Here is a 19,960-nt window from a genome sequence, read left to right as displayed (position 1 = left end):
GCTTAACCCAGGGACGGGGCCGGGGGGGAGGCGAGAGCGTGACACTCACCTAGTGTCCTAATCAACGACGACGAACATGCAGGCAAGCAGCGAGGCAGGCAGGCGCAGGACGACCAGACAGCATCCAGACAGGAAGAAGCCGGGGGGGGGGGGGGCAGGACGACCAGCAAAGAGGGCGCATGCTGGCGGCTAGGGCCTAAATACCCGGCCCGTCCCCAACTCGCCCTCCCCCGGGTGCACGTCACTGGTGCACCTGGCCAGAGGAGGGGCGGAGGTCTGCCCGAGCCTCCCCCTCCGAGGGCTGGAGGAAGGGAGGGCTACGACTAATGGGCACTAAGGGGGCTGCCCTGCTGATGTCCCCCTGGGGGGGACGCGGGCAGCGGCAGACTCTTGGCATGGATCAAGTTTACACCCAGTCTTTGAAAAAGGTGTCAACTCAGACTGCAGAATGACTCAAACTCAAACTGCAGAATGACTGCTTTGTCAGACATCAAAGGTAAAGCATATGCCAATGCCATACTACAGTATCTGGAAAGCTGGGTCAGGGATAAGGACGTTTTGCCACTTTTCCATTAAGTTTCAGGGAAGGAGCATCAACCACTGACAATATTTTAGCACTGGCTTACTTGGTGGATCAGGCCTCTCGACCTAGCAACCCCCTACTTTTTGCTTCCTTTGTCGACTACCCTGCAGCATTTGGTGGGGTCGAGCAGCAAATAATCTGGAGCTAATTAAACAACGGAGGAATTACGAATAAACAGCTGCAGGCAATATTCTCCCTTTGCTCACAAACATTAGTGAGAATTAACTGATACACAACCCAGTAACACCTAAAGTTCACTCCGATAAAGGCGTAAAACAAGGTTGCGTCCTGGCGCCCATGCTCTTCAATTTGTACACTGCAGATCTTGGGCAATAATTGAAAGCTGCAAACCCGCCCATACCCCAAATCAGCAAAAAGCGCCTATTACTCATGAAATACTCAGATGGCATGGTCGTCATGGATCATAACAGAGGGATGCAACAAGCACTGGATGACCTCAATATCTCTAACATTGAAAACAAATTGGTTTAGAATTGCACTAAAGCAAAGGTTGTCACTTTTGGTTAATTTTTATTTGGTTTGACCACAGTACTACTTTTAGAAACGATGAATTGTAGTCCAGAACAACAGCCTAGCCATGTTGACTGGCAGTTCTGTGCAATTGCTACGTGACTGGAGAATTGTGAAAAAAGACTGGAAATAATTCACAAATGACTGAGGTGTACATTCTGCAAATACACCATCCTGCAATGCCATCCGTAGGCCTGAATATGCCTCATCTAGGGAAGACTATATATTCCCCCATGGATCTGCTGCAGACATTGTCAAAGGTAGGAGAGATCTGCCCAACAAATTTGACAGAATAAGGTCCTGCAAGAATGTGTCTGAATGCTCCAACAGACTCTTAGCCAAGGGATCTTGTTTAAAAATGGATTTGAGGTAAAAGAGGCCCCAAGCCAACTGTTGGAGTTATGGGGAACAGTATCAACCCCAACCCTGGCAATGCCTGGATGGAATGTGTGTGTTGCAATGACTCATGACTGAGATAACAGGTAAAAGAATTTGGATGGGTGGAGCTAGCTGCTCTTCATGGTCATCTCCCCATCCCCGTAAGCGATAAGGAGCTTATGGGAGAAAAAGGAGAGAAGAGGGAAAAGTTATGTACTTGAGCAAGATGGTGCATAAGGGAGAGTTGATCTTTACTCATGTTTCTAAGGACCAGAATGAGGAGGGGCTGTAAGGGTAATGGTAAGCTATTACTGCCATACCAGAGAGAACGTCCTTTTTATATTGTGTTCAAGAGAAATTGTGGCAATGTGACAAAATGTTTACTGTACACATAAAACACTTAAAATGTTGCATTTCATATTCTACTGTTAAAATCATCATCGTTATTCATGATCAAGCAGCAGCTTATTTCTCAAAACATTCTGAAGCATCTTTACCTCAGATCCATTCTCATCAGTAATTGAGATGTAGTTCGGCATGGTCGCATTAGGGTAAGATATCAGGACATCATAGTGAACCAGCTCTACTGAATGCAGCCCAAATTCCTTCCACTCAGCTTTCATTTGGTTTGCAAGGATAAGGTTCTGCTCTGTTCCTGCGAGATGAGGTAGCCGTGTAAAATTCCTAAATTGAAACAGAAAGTTACAGGTGTTGATGACAAGATAATACATCCAAGTACTTTCTCATAAATACAATAGTTATGAAAACAGTTATAAAGTCAGTTCTAGTGACCAAATGCAAAAGAGATTCTTAAATCCTGTTGCCACCAGTCCATTGTAGCACACAGCAAACTTCTGACATATGCTGGGCTTGATTACCCTTGTCTGTGAAGACAGCAGTAAATCCACAACAGTAGTAGTACATGACATACAATTTGTATTTTTATATAAGTAAATACGGATTTGGATTCGGTTTTTGTAAAAGTGATCACCATCACCATTAAAACATATAAATAATTGGCCCTGAAAACAAAATCTGCAATCCCGCTTAAATTACCCATTTTAGGCATGGCGTGGTTGAGAATATGGTCTCCCGGGGCAGGTTTCGTGGCTTAAAGATTTCCACCTTTGTACCATGGGGCCAGATGTAGGTCGGTCGGTAACGGCCGAAAATCGGTATTTTCGGCCGTTACCGACCGGTATTTCAGAAATGGTATGTAAGGGCATTATTTTACAGAATCAGTAAATTTACCGATTCGGTAAATTTACCGATTCGGTAAAATACCGAATCAGTATTTTTACCGATTCGGTAAATCTCAGATGTAGGTGGGACTCTTCTGAGTCCCAAAGGCCCTACAAATTCGGTATTTTAACACCCAATCCAATTGGGTGTTAAAATACCGAATTCAGGTGTGCATGCACTTGTGTGCATGCACACCTAGCCATGTGACAGACAGATATGGCCTTAGGGCATGTCTGTGTGCCACATGGCGCACATGCCTATTTTTGGGGTGCCAGAGGGTGTCAAAGTGACACCCCCTGCACCCTTGCAAAAGTCAGTATTTACCGATTCGGTAATTACCGAATCGGTATTTTCCATTAATTCCTATGGGCTTCACAGCCCATAAGAATCAATAGGGAATACCGATTCGGTAATTACTGAATCAGTAAATACCGAATTCTAACGATTCGGTATTTCCACATCTGGAAATACCTACATCTCCCCCCTTCATATTTACCGACTTTGAAATACCAAATCAGTACAATTCGCTATTTCAGAGTCGGTAAATATGATTTACCTACATCTGGCCCTAGATGTCTTAATAACCTTACACTCGTCATATAGACTCCACTTAAGACATTTGCTTGGCCAAGTTTTCAAAGGACACACACTAGCACAAAACTACCAGGAAAAGCCTGTACATAAGCCAATGAAGGGCACTGCAAATGTTTTGCTCCTTTGATGAGAATTATGCACTTAGATGATGTGTAGTTATTTGTCTGAAGGGCATCCCAGACAGCAACCACAAGCAGTGCTAAAACACCTTTGAAGTAGACTGGGCTGGGTTAATCGGTAGTGGGTAGAGTTGGAGAGGAAGGGAACGTTTTGAGGGGTTTTGTAAGACTGGAAATAGAAATTGCACCAGTTTAGAAAAGGTGAGTGTGGTCAGCTTGGAAACTTTCTAGGGATTACAGTATTTGCCCATTTAAAAGTCCTCGCATGATCCACTGCCACTTGAGGACCAGCTTGCATCCAGAAAAAGAGAGGGGTTTGGTACTTGAGACTCCTGCTGCCTAACAGGGGGATATTGTCAAACTTGTTCTTTCCTCAGCCTTGACACTATTATTCACTGACCTTACAATGGAATCAGAGGAGCTAGTTAGCTGATTGGATATCAAAAGCTCAGCTTTCTCAAGTGGTTAGCTGCTGGAGGAGCCTCCCACAGAAAGCTTCTGTGTGTAAAAGAGAAGAGGTCGTGGAATCCTGAAGAGCTAAAGCTGAATTGTATTCTTTATTAATTTTCAAACACGTGATGTTGAGCCAGAGACAAAATCAAAATATTATCAGTCAAATATGGATTGAGCTTCAGCCTCTCCCTGAAAAGTCCCTTTTCTGCATACAAGAATTGTGTTTCCACTTCTGGCTCACGCTCTGAGTAACTCAGTAATTTGCTAACCATTTGTTAACCTTCTCAGGGGAGATGAACATTGTTTTGCCAACAGTATATGTTTTTATCTTGTTAAATGGTAAAGGCTTTAGACCTGATTGGGTCTTTGGTAAAATGTATGCTGGACTGCATAAATCAGGTATGTTTATTATGAAAAGCTACAACAAAGGCAGTAAGCCAGACACATTTATTGCAACAGCATACAGCATGGAGCAATGATTAAAACCATTTCTGCCACTGGCTCTAATCACATGTGAATAAAAGCATTTGGCATGATCACGTGCACATCTACTTGAAAATGATTGTGCTTCAGTGTCTGAGCTGATGGACAGTCTTCGATTATTATTTTATTTTACACACACACAACACACACACACATATATATACACACACAAATATATATAAATATATACACTCACATATATATGGCTATAGAGAGAGAGAGAGACCCGGAATTGACATAATTGTAACAATGTACACTATATAAGTTTAATAAAACTGTTATGTTTAATATGTAATGGTGTCTCTACGATATTCTGTCTGTTTAATTTTTCTATATTTCTATTGATTGTTGCATATTACTTCCTGTTGCTCTTTGTGTGCTCTTTCTTATCAGTACTGCTTTAATTCACTTTGATTGTACTTTTTTTGTAAAGATTTTTGCATTCACATGCTCTGTGCTTGTTTACCTAATCTCCCCATGGCTACACTTCAAGCTTTAAGGTTTTGCCTTCACAGCACTTGCACTGTGCTCATTTCCCTAATCTCCCTGTGGCTCCATGCATTTCAAGCATGCTTGTTTTACATGGCAGTGCATGGAGTTTGTAGCATTTGTAAACTGGCGGCTGTGTAAGTATGCATTTACCAAAAAAGGCTAAGAACCCCATGCATGGCCATGTCAAACAAGTATGCTTAAAATGCATGCAGCCATGGGGAAGAGTCAATTCAATTCAATTCAAAAATACTTTATTCGGATTGCAAAAAATCCATAAAAGCAACACATTTTACAAAAAATACATTTAAAATAGTTACGAAACTTCCACAAATAATTAAATGCTGCAAATATTATACAAGCGTTAATGTAAACAATCAATGAGATTCAATTGCTAAAGTGCAGTCCAATTTACTAAAGTGCAAAGGCATGGGGAACTGTAAGGCACATAAGCATTTCAGGGAGATTCCATCGATTTGCGTGTAAAGAAGATGACTTTCAGAAATGAACTTACACGAAAAATCAATTCATCGCTTTCCAGTTTTAAAAGCATGGAGTAGGATTGAGTCAGGGAAACTGGTCTTTGTTTTTTAAAATATGGGGCTAAAAACCATTTAATATATTTCATATAAAATTTACAATTAAAAAAGAAGTGTAAATCATTTTGCCTGCTGTGTCCAGCCCAGGGGCAGGGGCATAACACATTTCCGGAACTCATCATGCTGTGGCCCATTGGGAAGCAAAGTGAATATTTTATGGTCCCAGCTCTCAAGCGATATAGTAATGATCTTTCCCAGTTAGTCAATGGAAGTCTTAGGTATAAAGGGATTTGTTGTGGAGATAAGTCGTTGTTTATGTTATTCACATATGATTTGACAGTTTGTTTTTGTAATTCTATCTCCAACCTCTGTTCCCTAAAGAGGGCATAGAGTTCAATTTGTATATCCTTTTTGTCCGTACTCTTAATCTAGGAGGGGTCGTTAAAAAGATGGATTTTGCCAATGCTGTTTAGGCTTTCCTTTGTCGCCCGGAGTCACGGGATACTCATACCTTTGTCACAGGCTAAACATTGAGACACAATTTCCTGCGTTAGGGTAGCGCAGTCATTGGCCCAAATGGCCAGCCAGAATAATGCAGGCCGCGTGGCAATAAAATCAGTTATATAGGGCAGGTTGAGTTCAGCGTGGCAAATGTATCCGGATGAAGAGATTGGGGCTCCAAGAAGTTTCCTGCATAGCCGGTTCTCTTCTGTCTGCAGGCTAGGTGTTTTCACTATCCCCCAGATCTCAGCGCCATAGGTTGCTACCGGGACACATTGCAGTCTGTATATTTTCACAATTGCCTTAGTTGTTTCGGACCTCTTTGGCCGTGGCAGGGAAAGGATTGAATTTATGGCCTTTGAGAACTTGCCTGTGGCGTGGGCAAGATGCCCACTCCACAGGCCGTTCGCAGCAAAGACCATACCTAGACAGGGGAATGATTTAGTAGAGTGCAACTTCTCTTGTCCTATGGAGATGGAATTGAGTTGTTTAGCCCCTGGCCCGCAGGTCATAATAAACGATTTTTTAAAATTCACTTTCAAGTCCAAGTTCCCCATAAAATGTGCAAAGTTCTTAACCAAGGCTCGTAGGGCGTTTGGTGTTAAGCCCATAATCACCGCATCATCGGCATACAGGAGTGCGGGTAACATTCTCCCTTGGATTCTCGGGACATCAGTTGTCGTCTTTTTCAGGGAGTCACTCAATCCGTTTATATAGATGATGAACAGCAGGGGTGCTAAACCGCACCCCTGTCGGACGCCTCTTTCTACCTTGATTGCCCCTGAGATCTCACCCTCCATGCCAATTCGTACCTGAGCTTTAGTGTCTGCGTGTAGATGGGCTAAAAAGTGTACCAATTGTTCATCAAGGCCGTAGGAGAGAAGGGTCGCCCAAAATTTTGACCTGTTCACTAGGTCAAATGCGGACGACAAGTCCATAAAAGCTAGGTAAATAGGTGAAACCCTAGCTATGGTGTATTTGCCTATTATGAGGTTAAGATTCAGGCATTGTTCTGTTGTCCCGACATTACTTCTAAAGCCCATTTGGCATCTATCCAACACCCCTGCTTCTTCTGCCCTGTCGTTCACTCTGTTATACAGCACCCGGCCCAGAATTTTCAAGGTGTTGTCTAAGAGTGAGATGGGCCTATAGTTTGCGGGGTCCGATCTTTCACCTTTTTTGTAGATGGGCACTATTATACTTGTGGACCAGGTGTCAGGAATGGCGCCCAACGGCAGGCAGTTAAAAACATTAACCAGAATAGGTCCCCAAAATTCTGGTTTGTGTTTGATTAGGTCGATTGGGAAGCCATCCGGCCCGGGTGCCTTGTTCCCGAGGCTTTGATTAATAGCCAAGATAACCTCCCCCTGGGTTATATCTAGTGGGCTCAGTTTGCCAGGGCTATAATCTTCTGTCGAAGCAATAGGGTTTGCATATATTTTGGAGAAATCTTGTTCCCATTGCTGGCTTGAGATGGTGCAACTAATTGGTGACAACTGTTTTCCCATGTCCCGCATCTTCCTTACAGCAGGCCAGAAGGTAGCGCTATTTCCTACAGCAGCGGAAACAATTAGTTCATTCCAGTGTTCTTCCACCATGGCAGCCTTCCTTGTCGCTATATCTGTTTTATAGGTTTGTCTGGCGGACTGTACATCTGCCTGGCTCCTGGGTTTGGAATTTAAGGCCCTGCGAAGACCCTTGTTTGCCGCTGAACAGCGGCTGTCGAACCACCTAGGCTCATCATTATGTTTTCTGTTGGGGACAGTCAAAAGAGTCTTAATAACATTACACAGATTTGCAAAGTCTTTGACTATCCTTTGGTGGTTCCCATCAGTAAGTGAACACGAATCAACTATTGATTGATGTTTACTTGTGATTGTGTTCATGATGCGTCCACTGTCCACCCCTTTCCACTTTAGCCTTAGGTTGTTAGTTGATGGCACAATATCCCTAGCTCCCAAAGTGCGAGTCGGTGCTTGAATCGAACCCAGTCTTAAGATGATTTCCAGTGCATTGTGGTCTCCGAAGAATGTTTCTAATACTCTTGCCTGGGTAACTCTATCTAATAATTCTGCGGACGTGAAGATATAGTCCACCGTGCTGGAAAAGTCTCTACCTCTGAAGGTTGGAATATATGCAGATTCATTATTTTTGCATATGTCCAAAATGTCCAATAGGGTGTGCTTGTTTATGAAGTTTTCCAGTTCCTTCCCACGTTTGGTGGCCCTATCTGATTGGATTGCACCTTCTTTAGTTTTAGCCAGTTTAGCATTAAAGTCTCCAGCTAGGATGATCCTATTGTTCGCACAGTTGTTAAGGGGTTCAGTTATTTTTGTGATGTTCTCGAATAGCTCTATGTAATTCCTATTAGGGGTCGAGTGGAAATCGTTATTATAGAAGTTGATCAGGTATAACGATGACCTGCATGTAAACTCGATTATTTGAATGTTTGGGCTTTTAGTTGGTATTAGTTTGATAGCCCCCCCTAAAGTTATCCTGAATCCAATCAGGAGGCCTCCCATGGGGCGTCTGAAAGCTGGCTTCTGTGCGCTAATGCTGTGACATTCAAAGCCCTCTATAACTGTTTCAGAAGTAGCCCATGTCTCTTGTAGCATTATTATGTCTTTATTGGATATGAATTTTAACCATTCCTGGTCTAGCACCCGCTGTTGGAGTCCAGCTACGTTCCAGCTAATGATCCTTAATTCATTGTTAGATTTTTTATAAGGGTGTGGTTTCCCATGGATCGTATGTATATCAGGGGCTTTTTGGGGGCTGTAGGGATCTCGGGGGTCAGATGTTACGGGCCCATTAATATTATCACCTACTTGCTCTTCTCTTATTGGTGACATCCTCAGACAAGTTTGAGCCAGATGTATGCTAGGGCTCTCCTTATCATGCGCCTCTGTGTTTTTAATAATCTCAATGGGACAACCCTGTTTTGTTCCCTCCAGTTCAATGTTCAGTGGCCGGGATGGTGGTGGAAGTCAGTCAACCATCTCTAGGCTGCTGAAGCTATTGAAAACTGGAATTCCCCAATAGGCATCTCTACTTGTTATGTTTCTTTGAGGGTATCTATGGTTATCTCGCCCCCACTCACCCCAGTTGTATCCCACGTCTTTTTGCCCCACCCGACAAACAGCCTGATAACTCACCAGGAGCAGAGTCGCTATCCTTGCCAGCAGAGCCGTTCAGGAGCACCACCACTGCCGCCGACCTTGCCGCAGCTCCATTGTCGAGTACCTCCCCCCCCGCCGCAGCCTCGCAACAACTGTGCTGCCGCCGAGTGGGGGTGAGGGAAAGACTACATTTCCCAGCAGCCTCCGCGACCGGAAGTCGCGTCGAGGCGGAGCGCGCCAGGAGGCGCTTAAAAACAACCCTTAACACCTGCGTCGCGGGAGCGCGCGGGGCAGCGCCGGGCTAAGCCCGGGCAAAGGGCGGGCCCTCTGTGGCCCTCCGGGGACCGAGGAGTCCGGGACGGGGCCACCCCCCTGAGATCTCGTCCAGCTGTCTTCAAAAAAGGTAAACGCCTAATAACATTTTATAACTTCAGCACCCACGAAACCATCACCTCCTTACACAGTGCCACTGCATACAATTGATAAAAACATCGTGAGGATGAGCAAAAGTCGAAATACCCCCGTTACCACAAGATCAGCTACCAGATTGAAAGATGTAACCAACAGCCCTCTTCCCACAATAACCGCCATAGACTTAATGCTACAAAAAACGATCAATGTCGTGGCGGATGCTATTCAGGACTCCGAAAGACGACTCTCACTTACTCCAGATTTATGTTTCCCCGACCTTTCTTTACACACCACTGGTAACATAAACATTCTGGATAACACCATAAACTCTGAGGAGTCTATTTTAACGCTGTCATTTACAGGGCTTCCCAGTCCCCAAACAAGAGACAACACGCAAACAGCCTTGCTTATTTCACCTTCAGGCAACAGTAGGAACAACAGTTCTGCACCTACCGGGGAAAACGGTAGCAGCAACCATATGTCACCTATAGCTCACTTACACCCAGCAGCCCCTACCTCGGGTGGTTATACATCCACAATGACAAAACCGGTTACTAGAGTCAGTCGCCTGATAAAGAGCAAAACTAGGACAACTGGTACACGAGGTAAACCCAAGTTATCTATTACAAAAAAACAAAAATCTCACCTCAAGGCCAAACATCCTAGCTCAGCTAAAGATGTTTGGTCTACATTTAGACTGGCTAAACCTGCCCCAGAGAAGGGGACTTTGTGTCCTTTCATAAGCAGTCAAAACTCAGACCTGTTCTTGAATAAAGAGACGACAGCACCCATAAATACGTCTATACACACCACAATCGGGGCTGAACAAACGATGATAAATACAAAATCACTTCTGAGTGATCTTGAAAGTTTGATTAAATCCCTTTTGTTACCTATCAGTGAGAGAGTCCTCAACATTGAGAATGCCTTAGGGAAGTTTGAAAGGGCCCAAAATGACGCAACATCCACCTTGCTAAAAACACTGAAGGTATCACAATCAACCTCTACCTTCACACCAGCCAGTAACTCCCTTACTCTGATTAGCAACAAAAATCCTAGGACAAAAAAAGCCATAGCTAACCCTACCCTTGCTAGCAAGCAAAACCAGCCTAAGACTCCTCTAACCACCCCAGCGACAACTCAAGATAGCGGTACCAATATACCCCTCCCAGTGGCAGCCACACCAAGTAGCTCTCAAACCTTACAAGATGCAGAGACAGAAGATTGCGAATGGGCCGCAGAAAGTTCCCCAACCAAAATTGCAACTACCCAGGTAGAACAAACGAGAATAACCAAATCCCCTAAACAGGGCACATCCTCAAAACAAATAGGTGCTACCACGACAAAACCGACGGTAGTAAAGAGTCCACCTCATGTTAACCTCCCGCCTGAATGTAGCCCGTACACCATTGTAATGATTGGGGTACCTAAATTAACAGGGGATAGGGTGGAAACTCATGGGGACCTAAAAAATAAGGTGAGCCACTGGCTCACAACTCACAGACCGATTCCTAAACATATCATTGGTCATATTGCACAGGTAAGAAGAGTAGACTGGGTGGGAAACAGATTTAAATCGACCGAGGGTGACTGTATAGTGGTAACCTTTAGGGATAGACGTGCTGCCAGCTTTATAAGCAGCTGGAAAAGCGATGTGACAAGTAGCTTGATCCGTACCATGGCTTTAAGTTACTTTTATCCAAATAACCATGGTCATCGTCGTACTCAAGTGCAGTCAGTCTACGGACAGGAGGGGCTGCTTGAGCCGATGGTTGATAACCAATCAGGGGCCTATACACTGCCTATTGGCCCATATATCCGAACAAACCACATTGATTATAGGCATGAACAACCGTGGCAGAGCAGACCTAACAACCATCACGGTAGATACCAGGAGAGAAAAGAGCCTTTTACCCGTCCACAGCAGCAGCTCTTTTCACATCCCCAATACCCAGACACACAATATGGGGTACCTATTTCTAACAGGTATGACGCTTTCTATAATATTGACTTTTTAGACGAGATCGATTGACAAAGCGTATCTCCATCCTCCTACCTTATCCCTGCTGAGCCCACAACTAAGGCAGCTCCCCTTTACAGAGTATCAAGTATGCGCCCAGAGTGCATAAGTGTTTCCTCTCCGGAGATCAGTGAAGCGCCGAGGACAGCTCCTCCAGTACAACTTAAAGAAATCACATCGAATGCGAGTGGGCGCAGCTACCCAAGTGCCACTAGTTTAACCCAGTGCATAGTGCACAGTGGTGTACAAAACCCTCTAACTGCTAGTAATGCATCGCAAGAACACCTAACAACTGACCATGGGGTCCAAGCAATCTCTCTTTCCGCAGATCAGGCCCTGACAACAGGCTTGGGCCTCACCGAACAACGCTCCATACATCTTTTATCCTGGAACACAGCCGGCTTAGCCGTTAAGGTTAATGATCCTATGTGGTTAGCCTATGTAAAAAATTATACCATTCTATGCTTCCAAGAAACCTGGTTAGCAGATGCAAATGCACATATTGAGGGCTTTCAAAGTTTTTTCTTACCAGCTACCCCATCAAATAGCGGAAGATCTAAAGGGGGCCTGGCAACCTACATAAGCCTTGCACTCAGCTGCCAGGTTACAACCAGAGCATCGGACAACAAGCATATTCAAATCTTAGTGCTCAGGAATGGTAAAAAGGCACTGACACTTATCAACCTCTATAATGCCGTGTCATCAAACAAGGAGTGTAATATTCTCAAACTACAAAACCTTTTAGAGTCAAAAGCGGATAGTCTACCTCGAAACATCATTATTGCTGGAGACTTTAATGCTTATCCCTGTGGCAACCCTGAAACGACACCAATTGGCCTCTTAGGCTGCAACAGGAGGTCTGGCTTTCATTTTGATCATTCGCCCCGAGGCACCAGTATCAATAACTTAATAGATGGAAAGGATCTAACCGACGCAATGGCCACATTGGAGGACTCCCACCAGTTCAACGTCCCCACGTTTAAAGGCCACGGTAAAGGCTCCTATATAGACCACATATTCCTTTCGAGAGATCTAGTTGATTTAGCCACAGACTTTGAAATCCTAACAAGCACTTTCAGCGATCACAATCCTTTATCAATCAGAATCGGAGGTAACCTTTTTGATCAGAGGAAGCCACGACCTGATCATGGTGTTTTAAATCCCATCAACGGAAATCGTCGCCTGAAGTGGTCAAAGGTCAACAGCGACTCCTTGTATGATTCAATTGCCACTAGCTGTGGTAATGACCTAGATCTTTGTGTTTCTCCATCCACTTTGCCCGAAGCGACTCTGATTGCCTTTGCTACTGTTGTTGAGAAAATCGGCCAATTGTTGTCAGTTCCAATAAAGGGACGTCATGAATATCAACCAGGGTGGTTTGATCAAGCCTGCTCAAAGGCCGGCCGAGACTTAAAAAAAGCACTTAAGGCTACCCCAAGAGATCCTGTTCTTATTAAGTCACTGCGATCTAACTATAAGTCAGTCCTGGCAGCCCGGAAAAAAGAAGTAAAAGCCGGTGTCTGGGAGAAACTATGTGATCCTGCAATTCTGGGCAATAGCTCCAAGTTCTGGAGCATTGTAAACAAACCCTTGTTTGATGTCCCCTTAAACTCTAACGTCGGGACTAATATACCCGAGGAAGAGTGGATATTACATTACAGCACAATTTTTAAAAGTGACAATTTGCAAGCAGACTTTGTTTTTAATTTCTCTGACGAAAATGTATTGTGTTTCACAGTGGGGGAGGTAGAAAAGGGGATACAAGGATTAACCTGTAACAAAGCACCCGGACCCGATGGTATTCCACCCGACCTATTTAAATCAAACATTTCTTTATGGGCACCAGTCATCACCGCAGTTGTAAATGCAGGGATTCTGGCTGGTTGCCCAAAAGCCTGGGGGTCCTCCACCATAGTCCCTGTTTATAAGAAGGGTGACCGTGGTAGCGTTACATGTTATAGACCCATATCCCTGATTAATTCAGTCACAAAGGTGGTGGGGGGTATTATCCTAAACAGATTAACAGCCTGGGCCAATGATAATAACATACTGTCCCCAATACAATATGGGTTCAGACCAGGCCATTCTACGATAACCCAATGTCTGAACCTATATTTAATAAACAGTAAATACACCCTAGCAAGAAAAGGGACGATCCATATGGCCTTTATGGATTTATCGTCCGCGTTTGACTGCGTAGACAGAACCAGGCTATGGGAGGTGCTGTTAAAAATGGGGGTGGAACAAAACCTGGTCAACCTTCTTGTTGACCTCCACTCGGACACGAGAGCAAACGTCCGCTACACCCATGATTTAAAAGTAACCAGAGATTTTAAAATAACCCAAGGAGTCAGACAAGGATGCATCCTTGCCCCTTTTCTTTTTAATCTTTATATTAATGAGTTGGAGGAGCACTTATTAAAAACTGGTACAGACTTTCCTTACATTGGCAAGAAGGGCATACCGGTCCTATTATATGCGGACGACGCCGTGTTAATATCTAGAACGGCGCTTGGTCTTCAAATCTTGCTAGATTCTTTTAATGATTTTATGAACTCCCGTGGCCTGAGCATTAATAATTCTAAATCCTTTACAATGGTGGCAGGTGTACCCCCCAAAAAAGTATACCCTCACTTTGTAAATGGAGATAGAATACCCACCACAAAGACCTTTTCGTACCTTGGTGTTCTCTTTGACCACAAACTAACTTGGGCACCAGCAATACAAAAGAAAAAGGGCGAGGTAGTGCGGGCCAACGCAGCAATACTGGACTTCACTAGAAAAATGGGCAATAGTCCGGTGGCTGCTGTCTTGAAGTTATATCAAGCCAAAAGCACCGCTATTGCACGTTATGGAAGTGAAATTTGGGGATCAGAATCACTAGGTGCCCTTGAAGTTACTGAGAATAACTTCTTAAAAAAGGTCCTAAGGTTACCCAGGGGGACGGCCAACTTTCCGGTACATGAGGAACTTGGCATTCCATATCTAAGTGATAAGCTGGCAGTGAATCCCTTGTTATGCTGGCTGAATAGCTGGCTTAACACAGCCATACCTCTCACCAGAAACATCCTTCAAGAGGCACTACAGTGGGATGGTAGGCTTAAGATCCCATGGATAAAATATGTAAGAACGTGGCTTTTTGAATTAGGCCGACCAGATCTATTTTTATCCCCTGAAAAAATAACAAAAACTGATGTAACCTTTGTAAAGAACACTTTTATGCTGTCTAGGTGTATGACACGGGAGGAAAACGAATACAAGAAAAGCAGTGTGAGACAGTATGCCTTAACCAAAACTTGTTTATATATGGAACCCTACCTGTCCTGGCCCATGTCCGGTTATGACCGTTTTTTATTAACAAGGTTCCGATTTGATATGTTCCACTTTTTATTAGCTGTCCCAAGCGGAGCGCACAGAGGACAAGTGTTGCCTGCTTGCGGCTGCGACAATAAGTCTCCGCAAGATCTGGCACACTTTTTATTTTTTTGCCAGTTTTATACACTCCCCCGAAACCTGTTTTTAAAACCTTTACTTAAGCACCTGAATTTTGCACAATACAGACCCGCATTGTGTCACCTTCAAATGCTAAACAGCGAATGTACTATGTTTGTATGTAATTTTTTAAAACTCGCAGTTAAATATAGAAAAAGCATGGAAGGGTAACCAACTCAGCTGCTGACTGCACTCTCACTTTTTATGTATTTTAGCCTTTTTAACCATATTACTGTGTATATGCTTGTAAATGTCTTGCTGTAATACTACTCTCACTATTTTTTATCATTGTATGGATTAATGTGTATGAAATGCTCTTTTATGATTGTATCATGTAAACAATCGAATAAAGATATTCTATTCCAATAGGGTGTGCTTGTTTACACCCGACACCAACCTCCATCAGAGGCCTGGTCGTGCTGGTCGAACCTGCCTTGATTCCTGGATGGGTAGAAAGAAGAGAGATGCCTTGTCTCTATGCCTTCACTATACCCCTCACTTCTCCATGAACAGATATGTTCTACCGTGCGTGGGTCCTCGAAGTTAATAATCACACAATCGCCATGTGTTTTCTTTGTCTCGTGGCCCACCCACGGTACTTTCCTAACTGTTAGAATTTTACTCCTGCAGTATGGGGGTAGGGGTCTGTTATTATTTAGCCAGTAACTGACTTTATTTAGTAAGGACCAGGTAGGTTCGTCAGTACTGTCTGAGATCTCGGGAACTCCGGTCATCACCACTACGTATGGGCTTGATCCAGGGGGCAGATTAGCGGGGAATCTTTCTTGATTTCCTTTGTTCCTGTCCTTGTGGTTGTTAATGCTACCCCCCTTCGGTTGTGTCGGGTTAGGTTGTTTCCCCTGTGGGTTTGTGTTTATAGTGGGTGGGATTGATTTTTTCGTGACTCCCTTTGGAGGTGAGGTTTGCTTGGGTGTGTTACTAGAAACTGCAACGGGTTTTTTCACGGGTTGACGTGCCACTAGAGTTGGTGTTCCTTTTGTGGATGAGGTTTTGACTAGGGCACTTAGTTCATTGAGTTGTTTTTCTATGTTTCCTAGTCTCTTATCTATAGTTGCAAGATGAACACTTATAAGTTCCCCAACCTTCGTTATAAGTTCGTTTGTTGAGGGGCAGTCTTTACATAATGACTCCATGATGGACGAGTCTCCTTTGTGACCCAACCCTGTGTTAGATTTCTTATTTGCCTTTTTTAAGTTGTTAGATAGGCTTTTCCCCTGCTTTCTCTGGGGTAGAGAGTTCCCCTTAGGTATGGATGTATTTAAACCTTGGGGCTGTTTCTGTATAGCTCCCTCCCTTAAACCTCGCGATGCTCTTGAAATGGGGGTTGAGTCCTCAAATGTGTGTATAATGGCCGATTCTTGGGGAGGGGATAAATTAGTAGCCGTCAAGTCAGAGTCTATAATCAAGATCGGGTCAGTGGCAAGGGTATGTGTGGTGTCTGTTATCGGGATAGATGGTAGTTGAGACTCTACCATAGACGTTGTGGACAGGCTCTCAGGGAAACTCGTAGCTGGAATAGAGTTGGTGACGAGATCTAGTTGTTTATTGAAATTATCTGTGACATCTAGGTTTGGGGATTTCTCCAAACTCTGTAGTGAGTCTGAGAGTAGTTGTGTTACTGATAAATCCACAGTGTTAGGCCTGGTGTGAATCTCTGCTCTAGCACTAACTACGGAGACGCCGTCAGCAGGGTTGTTCCTATTAGGGGTATTTGCTGAGGCGAGGAGACCCAAAGAAGAGCGTTTGGCTTGGGCCAGTTCCAGGGAGACTCTGCGCTCCAGTAGTGATATTCCATGGTCGATCGCTTCATTGGCCCTGGAGATGAAGTTATCGATAGGGCCAGTGACCGTCCCTACTCCTGCGGCAGTCTTGCTGCGGCTGCCCCTTGTAGACATAGCAGTATGTATCAGAAGTAGTCGCCTAGTAGGGGCGAGGCGTAAATAGAAGGGGTGTCTGTGGGGAACTTACTTTCGAAATGTCAGATAGCGTGGGACTAAGTGGGGTGGCCCGTCCCGTCCTCAGTCATCCTCGGACGGCCTCAGACGGCCCGCCCTTTGCCCGGGCTTAGCCCGGCGCGGCCCCGCGCGCTCCCGCGACGCGGGTGATGAAGTCCGCTTTTAAGCGCCTCCTGGCGCGCTCCGCCTCGACGCGACTTCCGGTCGCGGAGGCCGCTGGGAGTTGTAGTTTTCCCACTCCCCCACACTGCAGCAGCGCTGATGGTGTGAGGCTGCGGCTGGGGGAGGAGACAGGCAGCGGTGGAGCAGCGGCAAGGTCAGCAGTGACGGCGATTTAACAAGGGCTTTCCAGTCGGTATGGCAGCGTTTCTCCCAATGCTGGCAAAAAGTGATTTAATCAGTCCTTCTAGATCCCAGGGACTGAATTAACCCCCCTTGTAAGTTTCCTTGCGTATGCTTGATCTGTAAGCGCAGTGTCCCGAAGCCCTGTTAATTACTCCAAGACTGCCGAGTCTGGTGGTTCAGGGGACTAGTGCGTCTATTGCAGGGGCCTGTGTTTGACCTCATGATCACAGGTTCAAATCCCAGCGGGTCCCTCATTCTTTCATCCATCTGAGGTCGATAAAATAAGTCCCATTGAGTTGGGTAACAACAAACATCTGTTATTCAGCGCCAAGATACCCGTAGTGGTGAACGTGCGCTTTACAAATACACGTTATGTTATGTCCCAGGAAGAAAATCATTGTTAAACTGAATCAAGCAGATGGATGTGTACAATCTCTCACTTTACCGTAGAAAATCTACTAGTGTAGATTTTGTACAAGATTGTCACGAATCCGATGAACTGAGAACCTTTTCACCGTTTGAGGCTGCCAAAACACTCAATGACGTCATCTCGCCTCCTATACAGGAGGAGCCGAGGCCCTTTAACCAAAACCTTCCGGAGGAATCCCCGGGGGTGTGGTCCGTGATATCATCAGGAACCAGCCAATCAGAAGAGCCGCCAAGCGCAACAAGAAGGGCAGGCTTTCTGACGAAGGCGGAAGCGGTGTTCCCCGGAGAAGAGGAAGAGTTTGTGGCGTGGACGGCGGAGGACAGGACTGGAATACATCCTGAGTCGAACAGAGCGGTCCGAGGAGAAGGCGCCAGGACAAGAGAGGCTGCTACGGGCGAGACTCCAGGGGTTCACAGGCCACGGGAGGGGGAAGGGCACGAACTAGAGGGAGGTCACGCTGGGGCCACTCGGTGTAGGGTTAGTGGTGATCTCGTCCCTCACTCCTTATCCCTTGCTAAAAGAGAGCATTCTTGTCCAACAACTGATTCCAGTTTTTTTTCTATTCTGTTGATACCTCCGGCAATACCAACGTCTGGAGAAGCGGGCAAGACTTGTTACTAACCACAAGTCCAGAAGAAGCCCTGGTGAAAACGGGTTCCCCTGACTTGTGTACTTATTTATCGTCCCCCTCAGTCCACTCCCCAATTTCTCACGTCCATTGAGGACCTTTTGGCCACTCTAGTAGTGAACAATTCAGCAATTCTGGTCCTCGGAGATCTAAACTATTGGCCAAATGACCCGGCAGAGGATGCCAGATCTAAGGAGTTCACAGCCTTGCTTGCTAGTCTCAACTTCCTCCCCCAGCTTGCTACTCCTACTCACATCCAAGGCCATCAGCTCGACCAAATATGGACCCTCAATATCCCAACCAACTCTCCGATCATCTCGCCCTGTCCCTGGTCAGACCACTCCCTTATTTCCTTTGCACTAAACCTTGGACAATCGCCTAAACCTCTTTTGCCCAAAAACATCTGGGTCAGAAAGTGGGACAAGGCTGATCTTCCCGATGTCTGCTCTTCCCTTGCGGCATCTAGCCCTGAGCTTAGTGATTTATCCCTTCCCACTCAGCTCACAGCCATCAACAACTGGCTGCTAAAGGCATGCAACAGCACTGTTCCCCTTAAGAGAGTGGCTATTAAACGCGCCCACGCTGCCAACAGGTGGTTCACTCCTCTCCTCAGGGACAAGAAGCTGGCGGCGCGCAGAGCAGAACGAGCATGGCGACGCACCTACTGTCCCCTTCTTAAAGTAAAGTACTGCCTGGTACTCAATGAATATAAAAGGGACATACTAAAAGCTAAAACTGAGTACTTTTCTGGTAGAATTCTGGCAGCGGAAAACCAATCTAAGGAAATATTCGCTACGGTACACGAGCTCGCTGCCTCCGACAGGGTGATCTCTAAAATTCCTCCGTCTCAATCACTCTGCAATTCCCTTAACTCCTTCTTTATTGAGAAGGTAGCTCTCATTAAGGCCAACATCCCTCCCTCACTCCCGACACTGTCCACCGCTCCCCCGCCTCCCGCTGCTCCACTTCTCACTCAGCTTCCCCCTTTGACACGAGAAACCCTCCTCCCCTTACTGGCTCGGGTAAAATCGGGCTCACCCCAGGACATCGGCCCGGCTTTTGCCCTGAAAGAGATCTTTTCCTGCTGTTATTCCCCTCCACTCACATTAATTAACCACTCCCTTAAAACTGGCATCGTCCCAAACGCCCATAAATCTGCAGTCATCATTCCGATTCTGAAAAAGGCAGGTGCCGATCCATCTCTGCCCGCTAACTATCGTCCCATTTCCCTTCTCCCTTACTTGGCGAAGGTCTCAGAGGCTCATGTTACCGGGACTCTGAGCTCCTTTGTGGAGTCCACAGGCCGCCTCTCCTCCTGTCAGGCAGGTTTTCGCCCGCTGCACTCAACCGAGAAGGTGGTAGTTTCGGTGATGGACAAATTGAGGGAGGGCATTGACATCTGCCTCCCCCAGGCCCTGGTCCTCTTAGATCTGTCCGCCCCGTTCGACACGGTGGACCATGATATTCTGTTAACCCGTGTCGAGGCGGCGGGCATTGGGGGCACGGCCCTCGCCTGGCTCCGTTCCTTTCTAACGGACAGGGAGCAGGCTGTCCACCTGGCCGACTTTGCTGCCCCTCCTCGCAGAGTGACATGCGGCGTTCCCCAGGGCTCCTCTTTGTCTCCCCT

General features: G+C 45.6%; 1 protein-coding gene across 1 annotated transcript in view; it reads right to left on the bottom strand.

Annotated features, from left to right (window-relative positions):
* LOC147696880 (N-acetylated-alpha-linked acidic dipeptidase 2-like) overlaps positions 1-19,960 on the bottom strand; it is a 443,587-nt gene that overhangs the window by 263,854 nt on the left and 159,773 nt on the right. Inside the window, exon 4 of the mRNA XM_086936082.1 lies at positions 1,990-2,176. Coding sequence (XP_086792208.1) covers positions 1,990-2,176 — 187 coding nt within the window. The remainder of the gene's footprint in view (positions 1-1,989; positions 2,177-19,960) is intronic.

The sequence above is a fragment of the Lissotriton vulgaris genome, chromosome 8, assembly GCF_964263255.1.
Source record: "Lissotriton vulgaris chromosome 8, aLisVul1.2, whole genome shotgun sequence".
NCBI classification, from domain to species: Eukaryota; Metazoa; Chordata; class Amphibia; order Caudata; family Salamandridae; genus Lissotriton; species Lissotriton vulgaris.
The sequence above is the reverse complement of the archived record's forward strand: the minus strand, read 5'-3'. Positions and strand labels throughout refer to the sequence as shown.